General features: G+C 41.7%; 1 protein-coding gene across 3 annotated transcripts in view; it reads right to left on the bottom strand.

Moving 5' to 3' along the window:
* Window positions 1–19,736, bottom strand: part of LOC111974722 (activating molecule in BECN1-regulated autophagy protein 1A) — a 294,670-nt gene extending 274,934 nt beyond the window's left edge. For 2 of the 3 annotated variants that reach the window (XR_011481056.1, XM_024002685.2), the window contains exons 1-9: window positions 19,502–19,736; window positions 18,610–18,807; window positions 18,445–18,503; window positions 18,150–18,333; window positions 16,103–16,275; window positions 15,886–15,952; window positions 14,290–15,803; window positions 8,963–9,049; window positions 2,173–2,349 (exon numbers count right to left, since the gene is read on the bottom strand). Coding sequence is in view for 2 of the 3 variants with exons in the window: in XM_024002685.2 (XP_023858453.1) it covers window positions 2,173–2,349; window positions 8,963–9,049; window positions 14,290–15,803; window positions 15,886–15,952; window positions 16,103–16,275; window positions 18,150–18,333; window positions 18,445–18,503; window positions 18,610–18,741 (2,393 nt within the window). In the remaining variant the exon portion in view is untranslated. The remainder of the gene's footprint in view (window positions 1–2,172; window positions 2,350–8,962; window positions 9,050–14,289; window positions 15,804–15,885; window positions 15,953–16,102; window positions 16,276–18,149; window positions 18,334–18,444; window positions 18,504–18,609; window positions 18,808–19,501) is intronic. The other variant, XM_024002686.2, reaches the window with a different exon arrangement.
* Between the last annotated feature and the right edge of the window lie 1,613 nt (window positions 19,737–21,349).

Raw genomic sequence — 21,349 nt, 5'->3', positions numbered from 1 at the left:
AATTAGGCTACAGCTCTAAAATGATTTCTTCAGTACACCCTTTTAAAATACCAAATACTGTCACTCTGTGCAGTTCTCAAGGGGAGCATAATCCTGAATCATCTATAGTGGGAGTCTGCTGCTGTATATGTTTTCACAGGACTGTAATCTAGGTTTACTTACAATGAGCAAGTTCTTACGTCATTCCAAAAGCGCCATAGGGTTTGGCTGGCTATTAGGGCATGTTTTTTCACTGTGCAACTGGCACATCATGACCAGTTTAAAGAAAAAGTGAAAATCTGTTCAGTTATTCTGCACGTTAAAATATATGATTTTGTGAAAATCAAACAAAAACACCTAGAGTGTGCATTGTGTTAAGAATGAATTGTTTAAAAAAAAAAAATTATAATCACCCGTAGCATCCTGCTCCAGAATAACACAGCTCAGACTTGGCTGCAGACTAACGTCTGACCCTGGTGGCACCGGCCCAATGATTTGGTRGCACCAACATTTTGTGTAACGCAATAGAAAAAAAATCATCAAGTCATTCGCGGTGCTTTATTGAGGAAAATAGACTGTTGAGATGGTGTGATTAAAGAACTACGTTTTTTCAAACATGTCCAAGCAGGAATGCATGATTCAAGTAATTATTATGTGCAATTAGGCAGTTATTGCTATATTTTACTTTCACAATAGGGCTCCTGACTTCTCCAAATGTTTTGATCAATAGAGATCCATTTGCCTACATGATTGTGTGTACGAGCTAATAGGCTAATTCATTTGGTGCTAATTCACCACCTGAGGAAGTGGAAATCAAAACACATTAGCTAGATCGCTAACTGTAAATATTGCTCATAGTTAGCCGTGCAATTGATCAATCTAATTGTAAATTGAATGTCCTAAAAACTTTAGTGATACTAGCACAGACTGCAAAATGGCCAACGTGGACAAGGCTCCGCATCTCAAAGACATACAGTACCACAAAATTCGTTTAAAAAAAAAGTGCCAATCACTCATTATTGAAAGTTGAGAAACGTCATACCCACAGAAATCTGAGACCTCCCTCTTCAACTAACAACAGCGTTGTGTCTGATGCATAGAGCCATCCCCCCATACTGTTAATTGCACTCACTATGGCTGCAAAGTTCTGATCCACGCCAATCATCTAAAACAATTAGTAAGCAGAAGCGTAAATCTGGAATTGGGGATAAGGGCAAGTTGTCTTGTTATAAGTCCCTAAATCCCACCAGGTTCAATAACGAACGAGAGGGTGGCAGCACATGTCTAATCTTGTCGGAAGAAAACAGACACTGTCTCGCACTGATGTGGAGCTGACGCCACACCATGCAATGACCCAGTTATAACTAGCAACATGGTGATTGGACCGTTTACATGCTCGAGGAAAATGTCCTTGCTGGTTTGATGTAACTCTGAATCCAACCCAAAGGACAATAAAAGGCATTCTAAAAGAGCTGATAGAGCGACGAATAACTTAGCTGTTCATTCTGACAAACAGTTGTCATCATTATAAATAATATGTCGTCAATTGCTGGGGAGGAAATAGCGCCAGGGGAATTCCTTTGACCTCATTCAGCCAACGATGCTACAGTACAAAGTCTGCAGAGGCCTGAGAAGACTGATGACCTCAAATAAGACCTGGGAGCATTGAGTGTTCCAAACCACTGACCCTGGAGTATCAAGGCCCTGTAAGCAACACCATCCCCCTGCACCTTTATCATAGCCAGGCCAGAGGCAATTAACATTTACATATTGAAGGGAAAAAGAAAGAAAAAAACAAATCAATTTGAACAATACGTCACAAATTCAACCTTTGAGAGCCACACATTAGGCATTCGATACGCAAGTTATTTTGTTAGGAGTGTTTATCAGCTGTTTGCTTTGTTAGTCATTATGCACTCCAGATCATACCGAGGGTGTGTGGAGGCATAATGCAGGGAATTCATTTCCCTCACCCATTGGCAATGGTGGCACTAACTTCACAGCAAAATCCACTGACAGAGAAATCACAGCATTCTGCTATGTTATGGTTTCATGCTAATTATTCCATGAATAAAACCCCAAGCTCTCAACAATTGTAGGATGTTTTATCATAATGTGTCCTGTAAATGTCTTCATAAACAATAGTCAAGGGATACAAAAGGCATTCGATGTTGTAGGTAGATGACGACTCACTCAAACTCCTCAAAGTCCACCTCGTTGTTCTCAACGGAGGGGGAGCTTCCTGGGCTATCCAAGGTGGATGAGAGAGGCCGCAGTCGGCTCTGGTAGCGCAGTGATCGTTGGCGAATGCTGTCCCGCCGAGATAAGTACTGAATCATCCGCTGGGCGTAATATGCAGCAGGGGACAACCTGTGAACACAGCAAGGACACACAACTAAAATCAATGGTGATCAGATAACCCAGGAGCAATAGAACACAACGGAAATAAGTCTGACTCTGACTGTGAGTCAGAGATAAGTCTGACTCTGACTCTGACTGTTTTGGAGGCAAAACATTACTGTACATAACGCACCAATGTAAACTAAGATTTTTGGATATAAATATGAACTTCATCGAACAAAACATACATGTATTGTGTAACATGAAGTCCTATGAGTGTCATCTGACGAAGATCAAAGGTTAGTGATTCATTTAATCTCTTTCTGCTTTTTGTGACTCCTCTCTTTGGCTGGAAAAATGGCTGTGTTTTTCTGTAACTAGGTGCTGACCTAACAATCGTTTGGTGTGCTTTCGTCATAAAGCCTTTTTGAAATCGGACACTGTGGCTGGATTTACAACAAGTTTATTTTTAAAATGGTGTAAAATACTTGTATGTTTGAGGAATTTTAATTATGCGATTTCTGTTGTTTTGAATTTGACACACTGCAATTTCACTGGCTGTTGTTGAGGTGGGACGCTAGCGTCCCGAATATCCCAGAGAGGTTAACACCCCGGCCGTCCTACAACTGTCTCTTATACACATCTAGATGTGTATAAGAGACAGGATGAAAGCATGGTGTGCTTTTTCCGAAAAGTTTTTGAAATCTGACACAGCGGTTGCATTAAGGATAAGTTTATCTATAATTCCATGCATAACAATTGTATCTTTTAGCAATGTTTATTATGAGTATTTCTCTAAATTGATGTGGCTCTCTGCAAAATCACCGGATGTTTTGGAGGCAAAACATTACTGTACATAACGCACCAATGTAAACTAAGATTTTTGGATATAAATATGAACTTCATCGAACAAAACATACATGTATTGTGTAACATGAAGTCCTATGAGTGTCATCTGACGAAGATCAAAGGTTAGTGATTCATTTAATCTCTTTCTGCTTTTTGTGACTCCTCTCTTTGGCTGGAAAAATGGCTGTGTTTTTCTGTAACTAGGTGCTGACCTAACAATCGTTTGGTGTGCTTTCGTCATAAAGCCTTTTTGAAATCGGACACTGTGGCTGGATTTACAACAAGTTTATTTTTAAAATGGTGTAAAATACTTGTATGTTTGAGGAATTTTAATTATGCGATTTCTGTTGTTTTGAATTTGACACACTGCAATTTCACTGGCTGTTGTTGAGGTGGGACGCTAGCGTCCCGAATATCCCAGAGAGGTTAACACCCCGGCCGTCCTACAATCTAAGCTAGTTGCCCTCAATCTCACACAAATGATCAAGGAACCTACCAGGTACAACCCTAAATCTGTAACCATGGGCACCCTCTTAGATATCATCCTGACCAACTTGCCCTCTAAATACACCTCTGCTGTCTTCAACCAGGATCTCAGCGATCACTGCCTCATTGCCTGCGTCCGTGGTCAAACAACCACCCCGCATCACTGTCAAACACTCCCTAAAACACTTCAGCAAGCAGGCCTTTCTAATCGACCTGGCCCAGGTATCCTGGAAGGATATTGACCTCATCCCGTCAGTAGAGAATGCCTGGTTGCTCTTCAAAAGTGCTTTCCTCTCCATCTTAAATAAGCATGGCCCATTCAAATGTAGAACTAAGAACAGATATAGACCTTGGTTCACCCCAGACTTGACTGCCCATGACCAGCACAAAAACATCCTGTGGAGTACTGCATTAGCATCGAATAGCCCCCCCCGCGATATGCAACTTTTCAGGGAAGTCAGGAACCAATATACACAGTCAGTTAGGAAAGCAGAGGCTAGCTTTTTCAAACAGTAATTTGTTTCCTGTAGCACTAATTCCAAAAAGTTTTGGGACACTGTAAAATCCATGGAGAATAAGAGCACCTCCTCCCAGTTTCCCACTGCACTGAGGATAGGAAGCACTGTCACCACTGATAAATCCATCATTTCAATAAGCATTTTTCCACGGCTGGCCATGCTTTCCACCTGGCTACCCCTACTCCGGCCAACATCTCAGCACCCCCTTCAGCAACTTGCCCAACACCTCCCCCTCACTTCTACTTTACCCAGATCCAGACAGATGATGTTCTGAAAGAACTTAAATCTAGAATCAGCTTCCTATTTCACAACAAAGACACCTTCACTCAAGCTGCCAAACATACTCTCGTAAAACTGACTATCCTACCGATCCTTGACTTCGGCGATGTCATTTACAAAATAGCCTCCAACACTCTACTCAACAAATTGGATGCAGTCTATCACAGTGCCATCCGTTTTGTCACCAAAGCCCCATATACTACCCACCACTGCAACCTGTATGCTCTCGTTGGCTGGGTAAAGCCCCGCCTTATCTCAGCTCACTGGTCACCATAGCAACACCCACCCGTAGCACGCGGTCCAGCAGGTATATTGCGCTGGTCATCCCCAAAGCCAACAACTKCTTTGGCCGCCTTTCCTTCCAGTTCTCTGCTGCCAATGACTGGAACGAATTGCAAAAATCACTGAAGCCTTATATTTCCCTCTCTAACTTTAAGCATCAGCTGTCAGAGCAGCTTACCGATCACTGTATCTGTAAATAGCACACGCGACTACCTCGTCCCCATATTATTACTTACCCTCTTGCACCCCAGTAGCTCTACTTGCACATCATCACCTGCACATCTATCACTCCAGTATAATGCTAAATCGCCTCTAGGGCTTTTTTATTGCCTACCTCCTTACATTTGCACACATTACATAGATTTTTCTATTTTTCTTTTCTTTTGTGTTATTGACTGTACGTTCGTTTATGTGTAACTCTGTTGTTTTTGTCGCACTGCTGTGCTTTATCTTGGCCAGGTCTCAGTTGTAAATGAAAACTTGTTCTCAACTGGCCGACCTGGCCGCCAACACCTCATATTTCAACATGATAATGCACGATCCCATGTCACAAGGATCTTTACATAATTCCTGGAAGCAGAAAATATCCTAGTTCTTCCATGGCCTGTGCGCGATGCTCTGGATTGACATGTACGACAGCGTGTTCCAGTTCTCAACAATATCGAGCAACTTCGCACAGCCATTAAAGAGGAGTGGGACAACATTCCACAGACCACAATCAACAACCTAATCAACTTTATGCGAAGGAGAGGTCGCACTGCATGAGGCAAATGGTGGTTACACCAGATACTGAATAGTTCTGATCAACGCCCCCTTTTTTATTTAAAAAAGGTATCTGTGACCAACAGATGCATATATATACCAGTCATGTATAATCCATAGATTAGGGCCTAATGAATTTACTTCAATTGACTGATTGAAAGACTGTGTAAAATCTTTTTTTAAATCTAGTAGACATTTTTGTAAAGTGTAAATGCTAACCTATCAATTGTCTTCATCGGGCTTCGCTAAGCTGAGAACATTGTGTGGAAATTGTTTTGGATTGTATATCTACAGCCTAGTTGGAGTACCCAAATCAAGGAAAATGTATGATGTTAAATACATAATAGCCTAAACTGGAACGTTATAGGCTAGGGCCACAGACTACAGTATTTCGATTTAATCCAAAATGTTGGTTTGAGTAAACAAAGCTCAAGAGTCAGAAGAGGTGAATGAGGAGATATCGCTAAATCAGTATAGTAAATATGTTCGTTTTTGCTCCTGACAGCAGACAAGGTGGTCTGGGACAGTCAATGTTGACACTCCACAAATATAAATAGATGACTTACCTCGCAGAAGATAAGGGTTTAGGGTTTTTCAAAACCAACACCCATCCATGCAATTATCACTAGTCAAGTTGTGTGCACACCTCAGTCTAGCTTTCCCAGTGATTGTACTGTATTACCAGGGCTCAAGGAGCATGCAATACTTTGGTATTAAGTACATTTTCCTTCAAGTTATAGTGTAACCTGCTATGCAATCTCTGTATAGCTGTTCATGTCACAAATTAGTTTATAGGTGGAAAAACCTGAGTAACATTAATCAAAAGTTATTGCATGATGCCCAGAGGGTCAGCAAATGGATTACAATGCAAAATTCTGGCTTGGAAATGAAAACGAGTACAGGGAAATAAATCAACACCTCGCAAGTATCACAAGTGCTACTAAATTGACACTACAAATTCGTTTTTTTCAGATCTGGCATCAATTCCACTGAAGCTTTATGAATTTGATGTGACAGGGGACAAACATGTTCAAAATGTCCAAAATAAAGGAGGCAGGTTCCATTACAAGGCAGCATCTTTTGATATCTTAGAAACTAAAATCATAAATCTCTACTCTGGAGTTCAGAATGCAATGGGAAGAGAAGGTAACAGGGTACATAGTGTTCTTTTTTATGGAGTTCCCAATACTCCAGGAGGTGAACAGCAGTGGCCATGAATATCTGTTTCTGTCCACGAGGAAACACTATCAAAGACACTGTCAAGCGCTGAAACAGGTTACCAGCAGAGAATATCTGAGTTTGGACACTACCTACTCTCAATGTAGTTCTGTCCTGGATGCAAGCCATACTGGCAAATTACAAAATGACAAAGCACCTACAAAGCCCCACTAGCTTTCTCACAATGTTCAATGGAAATTATTTTTTTATAATTCCCTAGAAAAGGCTTTCTAGGAACTGGCCATAAAAAGGACCCATTTTCACCTCAGATACTTCAGCGGTCTCAATGCAATGTATTGAATGGTTGACAGCATGTAAGAAAATGTTCATGGGCAGAACACATGGGAAATGTTTTCACGTGGGAACTATTTGTAACTGTTACTCTTGCAGATAGGCCTAGGCTACTTCTTACTCTTGAATGTTTGAGGATATTAAAATGGAAGAGGAACTAGATTTGGATTTTCAAAGTAGAAAACCTTTAACGGATCCTTATATTCAGTCTGAATATGCCTTTTGGGAAATTCTGATTGTTGGTTGAGGACCTCTTAACTGAGGAATGTGGTTGTTTTTTTATGATTGTGTTTTTGAAGGTTCTGTATTTTCTATGCGCCTATGCTGACTTGATTGTGTAAGCGTTAGTCATGCATGGCTCCCTTGTAAAAGACACGTTGGTCTTAAATGGGACTCCACCCTGACTAAATAAAGTTGAAATAAATACATGACAGAGAGAGAATAACGAGGTGAGAGGGAAGTGTCGGCGCTATCCTCGCCACTAGATAGGCGTTTAAGATCAAAGGTCAAAGCAAATGACGACAGAGAGTGAGTAGTCAATTGTCCACTCTCTACAAAAATTGGCTGTACTGATCATTATGTCCCTGCTCTGGGTCACACATTGATTTTCTATATAGCACCTTGGTTCTAAGCGGAGCAGCTCTGTCCCTAGATGAATGTGTTTTTACTGAGAGGACTAGGCCCTACTATCCACCTCACAAGGCACCACCTTGGAGGTCAGCTGGCATTCAATCCCAGACACTAAATTCAAAACCTCCAGGCTCAGAGCAGACCCGGTGTAATGAATCACTCTTCAGCAAGGCAGTATCAGAAAGGTAAGACACAGATAGATGTTAATAACGTCACCACTTCGCTCAAAGGTCTAAGAAACATCACAACTTGTGTGGGGCTGCAATGAATAAAAATGTATTACCATGAAAACACCATGTCCTAGTTCCATTTATATTTAACGACGACCAGTTACAATTCCATTTYTAGCAGTGATAATGGATTTCAAAGAACAGCATGCATTAGAATAAGTTAATATATGCTACACGGTTGGCCTACTGGCAGATGTTAAAGGGAAATTACCTTTGACAAGAGTTCATGTAAGCATCATATGCTTGAAGCTAAACTGTCTAGTTTGTCTTACAGTATATAATGTCAATGCTATGACATACTGTTGACTGAGAACCACAGAGACAAGTGTGCACAGGTTAGTGAAATGTTAGTCCTCCAAACATTTTGTTCTCGTCACGCCTCCTTTGGAGGTCTGAAGAATTTTGTATTAGCCGAAACGGTTTGAATGGTCCGCTGGCTTCCAGTAGCTCCATTTTTATTGGACGTTACATTCCAAGAACCCTCCCCACATGACTGAGGGAGTGCTGCCTCTTCAGCTCCACCCAAGCAAGGCATTGGATTGGTTTGACGTGTTGTGAGGCATCAGATTTAGACCAAGTCTCCACTCCCTTTTAGCTAATTTAGGCCAGACTTCAGGATTAGGGAAGCCTGGTTCTCTATGAGGCTAGTGAAATGATGATGTTGATAGTGGGACCATTTACCATTTGTTTGCTAGCATGTCTGCACCTGTTAGAGCACTACACCGAGGTCTGAACTGAAAATGTCTCATATTTCCTTGGCATCAATATTTGCCATAAAATGGTGCTCTATCCATTGTTTTTACAATTGACAATGCTCCCTGACAGTATCCCTTATGTTCAGTGATTGTTAGACAGAAGACAAAATGAAGAGACTGTATAAATTTAGGTCCAATAATTTCTGCACAGTTTCGATTTATTTTTTACTCAAACCACCTGAGGGCAAATCGACTATGTTTGACACCCCCATTTATCGAAGTGGCAAATTATTGTTGGTCCTTGTAGTGTGTGCTACATGCTAATCTAGTATGCTTGGTGGACATTTTTTGTATTCTCATAAATTACAAGTAAGACATCAATAGCACTGACCACAAGACTCACCTGGCAGGGTCTGGATAAATAGGATGGTCCCGGGAGCCAGATATGTCATATCGAGACTGCGACATAAGAGATGACTCCAAAAGCCTCCTATGAAACAGAGCAAAAGGGATGGTTAGATTTTCATGTCCACTAATGAAAACACCACAAACAAAGTTGTTGTACCTGTTGTTTAATGAGCAGCTCAAATATTTTCCATATTCATTATCACCAACTAGTCTAAACCGCTTTCCAGTGAAAAAAAGAATCCATTTCTGTGACTGACGCAACCAAACAATGTTTCTCTCCTATCTCATTACTTTTCAGAGGTATAATTAAGAGAATGAATACCTCCCCAATGAAAACACACACCAGAGAGCCTTACATATCAGGTGCTTCCTCAATGGATACAAATGTCTCCTAGCTCTTCATTATAACCACCTGTGTCCAGGGACAGCTGATTTGGGGGATAGATTTACAATGGGAGTCAATGCACTACAGCTGAACAGCCCGATCTACTATGCTTGATAATGGCGGCAATAAAACATGTGACGACGCACTGAACCTGTATCAAGACCCAGTATTCCCACACTAGGGATGTTGCAAAGACTATGAACAATGCCAACATTTCAATTCACCACTTGCATTCTGCAGTCCAGTTCTTACTTTTCAATTTGGAGTTTGGATGAAACTGGATGTTTCATAGGGAAAGATTGGCTTTAGGGTGTTATTCAGGCCATTAAAGCTGAAACGTTTGAAATAGAGTGAATATAGAAAAGCTCAGGGACATGTGTGTGGCAACGGAGACACGACGTGACAATTTCAATCTTGAATTTGACATTTTAGTGTCCCTTAAGACAAAAAGTGACTCCAAATATGGGAACGCGGCAATCATTTATTCAGATTTAGAATGCAAAGTTAAAAAAAAGATATATATATATATATATATTGTTGGATTCAAAAGGTGTTTTAAAATAGCACATATGCAGTGCAGACTATTTCAAGTGATTGGCTGGAGAGCTAGCCCAACATTGTCAACATTAAAACAAGTTTGTAAATGATTGTGTGGTTGACATGTTAATGAGACAGAACATGCAGTTCCCACCCTCCTGCCATAATCCTTACCCCAAAGTCACAAAACAACGTGCTCATTACCGTGAGGGATACAATTGCCAAATTACTGGAATAACTGAAAGCATTCCCTTCCTTGAGATTCACATTTATTTACATCCTCGCCAGCTTGCTCATTGGAGGATAGTCTTTTATAACCACCATTTTAGTCATTAAAAAGACTCATTAAATTCCTAAGGGACATTCATTTGCCCATTATCGGCAGCACGTCAAGTAAAAAAAATGATAGTGATGTGAAATGTCACAGCRCTGTCTAACAACCCATTAAATTAGTCCAGTCTTTTACTGAGCCGGGACTTGAATGCCATTCCTATACAGAGGATGGTGAGGCAACTAATATAACAAATGGCCTTTATACTTTTGTGGCTTTGAGGAAAGTTTGGTATGCAAAAAAAGCACTAAATATTGAATTGTTAGATTATAACCTCAACTGCTCTAGTCTTTTGMSCTCAAAACAAGTCAGAAAATGTCTAAGAATACAGTAGCCAACACCTCTGTGAAAAAGCAATTACTGCAATAAATGCAGCCTWATATAAYCCTAGGCCTATTCATTTTGTTAAATCACTTTTAAATCTGCTATATCAATGCCTTGCCCAAAGAAGGTTGACTTCAGAATGTGGACACAAGAAAGAACCCATTGTGCCCATGTAGGCTCAACAACACAAAGTAGCCTAAAGCTCAAATATCATTAATATAGTCACATAAAACCTTGAACATATTCCATTTAGGGTAACCTGCAGCTGTGAGTCTTTGAGTTAGACTGGAATCTAAAAGAGACGTGAACAAAACAGAGAACCAAACTTCAGTTTGGTAATTTGCTTTCCAGACGCTTCTTGACGGCCTACAGATTAAACCCAATGCTTTGGCCTCGTGTCAGACAAAGTAGAGCAGCACCCTCAGGATGCTGGAGAGCTCTCCACACAACAAGCCCCAGCATTAGGCTAGATAATGAGGGGTTGAGCAGGAAGGGCAACTTCACATTGTTAAAGTTCACAACACTGCCCTTGAAACAGAGGCTAATTGCAACCTTCCAGGGCACAGGGGATGGATTGGGATTGAAGCGAGAAGGAAAATGAGAGGGGAAAAAAAACWATTACCGTGTGTGTTTTCAATGACTGTAGCTAAATGTTATGCAAATATTAAGATATCAAATATTTCACTGTTTCCTAAAATAGGCATTACTTTCTTGCCTGGCTACTCAAACTCCTTGCTCCACCAAAACGCCACGCCCAAGGACATTCGTTTCTTCTCCGCAATGAGTCTGGATCTGAGAACTTTCCAGACGATTTGTAGAATGGAAATCCATTCTAGACCATCTGATTGGTTCCAGAAACTGATGGGTTGGGCCAGAGCACACATGGGTAAAGTGGCATTTCGAAAATTCGTCAATGTCTTTAATACTCTTCACTGCCATCAATGAAGATAAAACCAGTCAAAGACTGAATTATGTTGCGAACAATAGAGCAGCGGAAGAATTRAGTTTGTGTCGTGTTTTGCAGAGCCCTTCATATCCTCATAGTTTGTGCAAATACAAATAAAATGACTTGCTCATTAAATAGCTTTTATAAGTGTTCACAGCAAATACCTATGCTAATTCCCAAACCAATCCTAATAGCCTGTGTCTAACTACTCCTATTCTAGACAGTTGTCAATGGTAGTTGCCACAGGAGAGGCAGAGCGTCTGGGCAATCATCTCTAAATATCTAGTCAGTACCATACTGCCACCAAGTGGAAAACTGAGAAGCAACACGGAGACAGTCCTGCTTCTACAGGTCCATTACAAATTAGCTTGTGTCCGTCCACCATTTGATTGGAACAATGGGAAGTCGATCCCCGGCCAAGTCATACCAAAGACTGTAAAAACGGGACCCGATGCGTCCCTGCTTGGAACTCAGCATTAACGAGATTGAGGGTAATGCTGCATTCAATACAACTGTGACATTTCCAACTTGGAAACTTGTGGAAAGATGAGGTCCGAGCTTCCCACGAGCTTCCCACTTTCCACAAGTATCACAATCAGCCAGAAGAAAGCTCTACGCAAAAAAACTACTGTATGAAAAGCGACACATTGTCAACCTTGTAATTTTTTAACTTTTGTAGGCTTTTTGAATGGTATTCAATTTGCAAAAACTTAGCGCAATGGCCTTCGGTGTAATAACTTCACTAAAGGCATTTTGGCAGAAGTAAATTCATACACACAGTACCAGGCAAAAGGTTGGACACCTACACATTAATTTATTTATTTAGACTATTTTCTACATTGTATAATAATAGTTTAGACATCAAAACTATGAAATAACATATGGACTCATGTAATAACCCCCCCCCCAAAAAGTGTTAAACAAATAAAAATATGTTATGTTTGAGATTCTTCAAAGTAGCCACCCTTTGCCTTGATGACAGCTGTGCACACTCTTGGCATTCTCTCAACCAGCTTCATGAGGTAGTCACCTGGAATATGTTTCAATTAACAGGTGCGCCTTGTTAAAAGTTCATTTGTGGAATGAATTTCCTTCTATAAGCCAATCAACTGTATTGTGACAAGGTAGGGGGTATACAGAAGATAGCCCTATTTGGTAAAAGACCAAGTTCATGTTATGGCAAGAACAGCTCAAATAAGCAAAGAGAAATGACAGTCCATCATTACTTTAAGACATGAAGGTCAGTCAATGCGGAACYTTTCAAGGACTTTGAARGTTTCTTCAAGTGCAGTCGCAAAAACCATCAAGCGCTATGATTAAACTAGCTCTCATGAGGACCGCCACAGGAAAGGAAYACCCAGAGTTACCTCTGCTGCAGAGGATACGTTAATTAGAGTTACCAGCCTCAGAAATTGCAGGCCAAATAAATGCTTCATAGTTCAAGTAAGAGACACATCTCAACATCCACTGTTCAGAGGAGCTGCGTGAATCAGGCCTTCATGGTCTATTTTCTGCAAAGAAACCACTACTAAAGGACAACAATAAGAACAAGATACTTGCTTGGGCCAAGAAACACGACCAATGGACATTAGACTGGTGGAAATCTCTCCTTTGGTCTGATGAGTCCAAATTTGAGATTTTTTGGTTTCAACCGCCATGTCTTTGTGAGACGCAGAGTAGGTGAACGGAAGATCTCGGCATGTYTGGTTCCCACTGTGAAGCATGGAGGTGGTGGTGTGATCGTGCTTTGCTGGTGATACTGTCAGTGTTTTATTTTTATTCAAGGCACACTTAACCAGCATGGCTACCACAGCATTCTGCAGCAATACGCCATCCCATCTGGTTTGCGCTTAGTGGGACTATCATTTGTTTTTCAARAGGACAATGACCCAACAGACCTCCAGGCTGTGTAAGGGCTATTTGACCAAGAAGGAGAGTAATTGAGTGCTGCATCAGATGTCCTGGCCTCCACATTCACCCGASCTCAACCCAATTGAGATGGTTTGGGATGAGTTGGACCCCAGAGTAAAGGTAAAGCAGCGAACAAGTGCTCAGCATATGTGGGAACTCCTTCAAGACTGTTGGAAAAGCATTCCAGGTGAAGCTGGTTGAGAGAACGCCAAGCGTGTGCAAAGCTGACATCAAGGTAGCTACATTGAAAAATCTAAAATCTATTTGTATTTGTTTAACACTTTTCTGGTTACTACATGATTCCATGTGTGTTGTTTCATAGTTCTGATGTCTTCACTATTATTCTCCACTGTAGAAAATAGTACAAATAAAGAAATAGCCTTGGATGAGAAGGCGTGTCCAAACTTTTGACTGGTACAGTATACTTTAATTGTCCAACATACTTACCAAAAAAAATGCCCTAATGACTGCACAAGTTTGGGAAAACACCTTATATCAACAAAAAATAAAAATGCATTTAAAAAGTGGGGGAAATATTACCATATTAGGGGATATAATCAAAAAAATATATAATCTGGGATACTGATGTGAGATGCACAGTTGAATGAGCACAAAAGCAAGACATGCAAAGTCTGCCTGTATGATTAGACTTATGACAAGCATGGGGTGACTTGGGATGATGTGTACGTCTTGTGGTAGGGCAGACTTGGAAGCTTATAAGATGTGTTGAATGTTGCATCTGGTACTGCCTCAAAGTCAGAGTTCAGCCATCAGGCCATTCATGCTACTTCCAGCATATTGGAAAAAGCTATGCTATCAATTATATTTTTCATTTCACAAATTGCACAAAATATCGATAACACAGAACTTAACACCTGATTCTCTCACCTTCTCAGGTAATCGTCATCGTGGTTTTCGTCAGGCATTTCTTGGTTTAAGGCCTCTTGTGGTACATTCACCGCTGGACTTGGACTGGCAGACGGTCGGTAAACTCTCTCCCACTGGCCTGTCTCCTGGTTATACACCAACCCCACCGCCTGTTCTCTCTGTGAGCTAGGGGTTCCCCGGTGAGGGAAGGCTGTGTCCCCTCCAGGTTCATCAGCACTGGGCTGTGGCTGTGCTAACTGTCTCCTGTCAGAGGACTGGGGAACATGTAGCACCGTCTGCCTCATTGTGTGAAAGGCAGGGTTGGGGCTTGGGGGCTGCCATGAGGTGCTCCCCTCTTGTGATGGGGTCTGGCCGGTGCGCTCCCAGCGCTGCGTACCTTGGTTAAACGTGAACAGGTTGTGGCAGACCCTGCAGCGGTTCATATGGCCACGGGAGGGACCAGAACCACCATCACTGCTGTTGCTGGGCTGATAATGGGGGGTGACAGGCCGCTCACAGTCTATGTTATTATTGAGCATCTCCCGTGTCTGTTGCTCTTGGCTGCTCTCTCCACCAGCACCACCTGACTGCTCCATTTCCTGCATGCGATCATACTCCATGAAGTAGCGATTCAAGTTGCACTGCAGCACGTTACGGATAGAAGTGGGGCTGTTGCTCCCTCCCTCCCCAAGAGAGTGGTGTCCACTACTAGTGCTGGGTCCATCTACAGAGCTGTTTCCACTGGTGTGAGGGCTCACTACTGCTGGGGGAAAGCTTCCTCCCTCTGTGGCAGAGGTGTAGACAGGCGACTGAAAGGAGCCCTCCTGCTGCCTCAGCACAGACAGCAGGTTGACAGAGGATGCATTAGTCCTGGGTGGAGATACCCCAAGACCCCCACTACGCTCAGGCCGCATGTTGAGCATGCTGCCCATCCAGTCTGCCCCCGCCAGTCGCCCAGAGCACTCCCGGCCTGGCTGCTGGTGGCCCTGGTTGGTTATAAGGCCTGGGATGCTGCGCTGGCCAAGGCCTGAAGACGGAGTGCGTAAAGAGTGTCCTCTAGCACTGCCGTACACACTGCTGAAGGCAGAGGGACGGTGTGAGGAGCGAGGCTCAGAGGGCTGTCGGGGCTCAGTGCGAGCAGAGGAGAAGGTGGAGGCATGAGACTGGGCCTCCAGGCTCTCAGGGTCAGAGGGGTCCTCCCCAGATGGTGAAGGGGCTCGGGTGGCAGAGCACCGACTGCAGAAGCAAACCATACCAAGGTGTTGCACACAACCCTGGTAGGGGGGTCGGGAGCGATTCTGCAGGGCAGAATAACGTCCAGAGGGAAGACTAGGAGAGTCAGCAGCACTATTGGCAGCGGGTGCAGGAGGATGCTGTTCCTCAGACTGTGAGCCGGAGTTCCTCGATGACAGGATGTGCAGGAAGTTGTGGAGAATGGGGGTACGGCGGACCGGTTGGGACTGTAGGAAGGATCGATGGCGAAAGTGGGGCATCTCCACGCTATCCATGGGGACCTCGGAGTCATCATCACTCTGCTGAAAAGCACACAACAGGAACACAATGTTCTTGATATGACACAACTGACCTCAAATAATGTAAAGTATTAAACAGTCTCACCTGTTGGTTAGAGGGATTCACTATAGCAGTCAACAGGTAATGACCCAGTGGGTCAAACCTCACCAGTCTGCAACAGAGCATTTGCATGTGTCATTAGCTACGTTTGGCTTCGACTCGGTTTCCAAATTCAGATATTGCAGCAAAGTTTCAACAAGTCAAATAATCGAACACTGTGGAAATGATAGGGAGATCGAGAAGGTGGAGCTTTTTGTCAGACCTGACTCTCTCTGTCTCGCTGGCAGTCTTGACCAGGGCAAATGGCTCCCTCCTACTCCAGTCCCAGAAGTGAACCTCATTGTTTGTTGCTATGAGAAGGAGCTGGGCAGTAGGGTGAAAGGCCAGGGAGGCAATGGCCACATTGCTCTCAGTGAACCAGCTCTCACTGCCACCCTGGGCATCACAYGGGCCACACAATGTTCAAAAGAAGATTAGTGTCAATATTATGCACATGCACAAAAACCCAGAATGTCATCCAACTATTTTTTCAAGAATGCACAGAAATCGATTGGTAAATTATAAAACTTGTGATGCAAGAGAGGACATGTTACCTACACCAGCACCACACAGAGATAGTTAGAGATCTCTAGTTGGATATAACCCCTTTTTGCATGGACACTGCCATAGAGCCCCACAGTGGAGGTGTCATAGTACCCATAAAACCTAGTAGTTAAACAGGGAAATGGTTCTTAAAGTTTTTCCATCATTAATTTTTCCCATAGGGAATTTTAGAAACACTTAAAGGGCTATGATTCGTGTAGGCTTACCCTAGTGTGATATTTTGATAACCGTGTAAATCTCTCTCAGACAAGGTAACTTCTATCAATATATTCTGCTCCATTTATGCTCAGATTCGAAAATGCTAATTAGCATCAAAGTAGACATCATGCAAAACTACAAATCCCTGCAAGTTTCTGCACATTATCTCTAGCTGACACCTTTGCTAACAGGTATTATAACAACTTAAAACTTGCACAAGACAGTTCACAGAATTGTCAATTGAAAGAAATCTTACCAATTTATTCATTACTACATTTAGCTAACATTAGATAGTTAATCCAGAGATTCTTACCTTTGCCTCGATTCGGCAGTCTAGTCCAGATCATCATGCCATTTGTAGTTCTTTATGATAGCCACATTAGTATTAKATTTTTGGGGGATAAATACAGGCCAATATATTGARACAAGTGACTTTGTCTTTGAGAGATTTAGTTATCAAAACATCACACCGGGGAAAGCCTAAACAAAACATCCCTTATTTTAAGTGTTTCTAAAATCCCCTATAGGAAAAATGAAGTAATGAAAAAAAAAAAAAAAATTGGACCCATTTCCCTGTTTGACCTCTAGGTTTTATGGGTATTATGACTCATATTGTGGTACTCTATAGAGGGCTTCCACCACTTTAAAGTAGTCAACAGGATGGGGATTCATATGGGCTGGGAGTGATCAGCCAATGCTCAAAGCATTCTTCTTCATTCAGAGGCTTCTTCTTCAAATTGGGTTACCTGGTTTGTAAATGGCTTTAAGCTGTATCACCGCCATCTTGTGGCCACAATAAATGAATGACAAGATTTGGGTCAGGACTCCTGCACTGCAGGTGGCCGTAAAACACCAATATACGTTGTATGCTATTTTCAAACACAAAAAAAATATGAAAATAGACTACTTCAAAATGGAGATGGCCTCAATGGCGCTGCACATGCTCTTACAGGTGCCATAATGGGACAGATAAAATTAGAGATTCTCAATTGGCTTTGCTCAACTCCTCTGTCCTGCTTTTGAAAAAGTTAAAAGGTAATCGAGGAGTGGAGGCAAAGAGAAGAAACAAATGAGCTTGTATGAAATGAGACTCCCCACTCCATAAGGCAAATTACATTTACAGGGGTGAAATCCCAAAATAACAAATACAGCTAGTTGTGGAAGACATTTTGAAGATTAAATAATAAGTGGCGTATCCTTTTTAAATGTGTGCATGCTTTCTCCTTCGAGAAAACAGCTGATTCAAAGGGGGTGTGGTGGATTTTAAAACACTTCTGCACTAGCTGCTGAGTGGAATACTCTTGTGTATCAAGGAAGTGAGCAAACTCCTCCATTCGCCTACTAATTAATTGACACCGTCCTCAACCACATATCGGTTTCCAGTTCACGGAGGAGAGGAGGACGGAGGAGTCTAGGAGAATCTCCCAAAGATGAGTCGTCTAATTAAGTCTATGGTAGCACATGTAGTCCCTGAGGTTCCTTTGCATGAGAAAATGACAGCCACTCACATGCAGGTCCCAGATGCGAACCTCTCCATCCAGACATCCCGAAGCCACCAAACCAGGGATGGTAGGGTGAAAGGTCAGACACCAAGGAGTGCGGCGATGGCCCACCAGAGAGTGAACACACTTCCCTGTCTTAATCTCGGTGATATAAATGTTGTGGTTGACATGAGTGGAGGCAATTAAGGTCCTATATGAAAGGAAAACATTAACAGTTAACATACAATCTTCCAGTCTTGGTGTCTTTCTACTTCCTCCAGACAAAAAATGTATACAACATTTTATAGGATGACATTCTGACCTGTCCGGGCTAAAAGCCAACAGGAAGGTAGAACGAGGGCTGTCCGGCAACTCCACTTTCTGAGGAAAATAAAATAAGAGCACATCAAAACAGTGTCCACTCATGTCAGTTAAACTTGTTACATTGCACGATTTCCATCCATGCCTCGCCAAGGATGCTCCTTACCTGACTCTGCCATTTCATCCGCCGGGTCTTCTCCTCAACAAGCTGCTGCAGGAGGCGCTGGGAGCCAAGACCACGGGCCCCACGCTCCCGGGCAGATAAGATCCGCACCGAATTATTTGGGTAGACAGTCATCTCAAAGATCAGACCTTCATTCCTCTCCTTCACACTGGTGTTTGTTGGTCTCAGTCACCAAAGGGTCTAAGCAAAAGCCATATGAAAGTGTGTTTGTGGCTAGCTTGTAGTCTACACCTTTACCTTGCCAAATCCAGCAGTTGATGACATAACCATGTTTGTAGCTAACTAGCTAGCTAAAAATATTTTTTTATTATTAGTTACCTAATCACTGCAGTTCTCATTTGTTAACAGCCATGAGGTGCTGATGAAAACGTTGCCATAAGTGGCATGAATAATGAAAATCTGTTAGTTTTACACAATTATAACATAACGTTAATGGCAAAACAACTGTGGTGGTGTGGGTTCAGGCAGAACACCCGAAATACAGAGAACCACAACAGGCTGTCATGAAACTTAAAAATGCTAGTTAACTACCTGTCTCCAGATTGTAAAACCAGATAATGTGATTTAACCCAACAAATGTGGGCCATTATACTGGAGGACGAAGATAGTATCGCCAATAACAGGTTGGTTATTAGTTGAACAAWCTGACAACGTTTTGTACAACCAGGCATGTAACTACCAATATATTTTTTGGTTAAATCACATTATCTTGTGTTACAATCTGTAACTACCTGTCTCCCAATAAACTAGCTAGCTAACATGCCAGCGTTTGTCCAACTCAAGCAAGAGCTGGCGTTGACAACCAACCCCATCAAGGCATTGCATTGGCCTAACATAACRAGCTAACGTTAGCGATACTCGACCATATCCCTACCTTTTCCCACTGCTACGGTTGGATGTTCTTGTCGACTTAGCAAGTTACATATATTCGACTTTTACTAGCACCTGAAACTATCTCGTATAATTATGGTCTATTTTCTCCGATGTTTTTATATTGTGTTGACCAACTGTGGTTAACAAGCTAGCAGTGTAGCTAGGCTAGCTATTAGCTATGTTCTCCAAAACATTAGCCAGCTGGCCAGACCAGCCACAGCTCATCAGGCATTACTAGTTGAATACAGGAACATAGCTGGGTGCCACAAAACCGATAGCTTTTTTGCAGTGCAAGAAATAGCTAGCTTACAAAGGGTCAATTTTGCTTTAAAGTAAGCAATGTATTTATAATCTACATGTATCGCTATTTCTATATGTTTTACAGAAAACATGAATACATATAAGTTCATGATTATACAACGTAGCGTTTTCCAAACTGGGTCTGGGCCATAGGATCCTGGTCCTCATCCAAACGGTGTATACAATATACAATAATGGTCCTTATGGTTGTCATATGTGCTATAATGATTTATAAAACGCTTTAATCTCAGAGAACACGTTTTCTACTAAAACACTGGACGCTGATCTAGCATAACCTTTTAGCTGCTGCACAGTTTGGATTGATTGATTGATTTGACAGTTTAAAAAAATACATATACACAAAGATTTGTAAAAGTGACCGGTATTGCACAATATAGTCGGGGATTTATTTCCATTGTGGTCCCTATTTTTAACATAAATACATATACAATTACATAGATACAGACAAATTACAGATATAGATGAAAAAATGCTCAACCTCCAGATGAGTATCAAAGGAGTTAACATACAATTCTTACAAGCTTGTTTGGCTGGTAGCTTATTCTTGAGATGTTTGGGGCTGCTGGTGAACCATGATGTGCATACATGGTCAAAGTGACACTGGATTAGTGCACTAGCTAGGTTTCCATCCAATTGGCGACAGATTTTCATGCGAATATTGTAAAATCTTCTTWAAAACAATATTTCAGAGTTTCGTTTAGGAAATTTTAGCGCCGGACGTGACAGGGAAGATTTTGGCCAAATGAGCCACATTTAAGTGTCGTTAAAAACAGCCTATAACAAATTACTATTCCTTGTGTTTCGATGTGCAGCATACGCAAAACGTTATAGCCTATTTGTTATTGTTTTTATGCTACTTTCCTAAAACAATAATTTTGCACCTCGCGGTTCAGCTGTTAGGGATTTGAGCACTACATGTATCAGGGCTTCGGTGTCCACTGTATAATATTACATTTTAATAAATGTTATATATATATGTATATATATATATATATATATAGCCTATTTGAAAGAAGATAAGCTTAGGCCTAACCCCAGAGAGCTAGATATAAATAAGCAGACATCGACATGCATTTCTTTATGTGAGATGGTCACTATTTCTGGTATACAGTTATAGACATTCAAGAGGCTAATTAGTTAATTTTCGATCATAATATTTTCTATAAAGATAAGCATTGTATTGTTAGGAGTAACTCTGGTTGGCCTGAAACAGTCTTCCTCATCTCAAATTCAACTGTTTGAGTCAGTTGGAACCCCTGTGCTCTTTCAATTCAATTTCAATTTAAGGCCTTTATTGGAATMGGAAACATTTGTTTACATTGCCTAAGCAAATGYAATAGATAAACAAACATAGGTTGTATTTACAATGGGGTTTGTTCTTCACTGGTTGTCCTTTTCTTGTGGCAACAGGTCACAAATCTTGCTGCTGTGATTGCACGCTGGTATTTCACACAATAGATATGGGAGTTTATCAAAATTAGATTTGTTTTCAAATTCTTTGTGGGTCTGTGTAATGAGGAATATAAGT

The sequence above is a fragment of the Salvelinus sp. IW2-2015 genome, linkage group LG15 (assembly GCF_002910315.2).
Source record: "Salvelinus sp. IW2-2015 linkage group LG15, ASM291031v2, whole genome shotgun sequence".
In the NCBI taxonomy this organism is placed as follows: domain Eukaryota; kingdom Metazoa; phylum Chordata; class Actinopteri; order Salmoniformes; family Salmonidae; genus Salvelinus; species Salvelinus sp. IW2-2015.
Note: the sequence above shows the minus strand (reverse complement) of the source record. Positions and strands in the feature narration are given on the sequence as shown.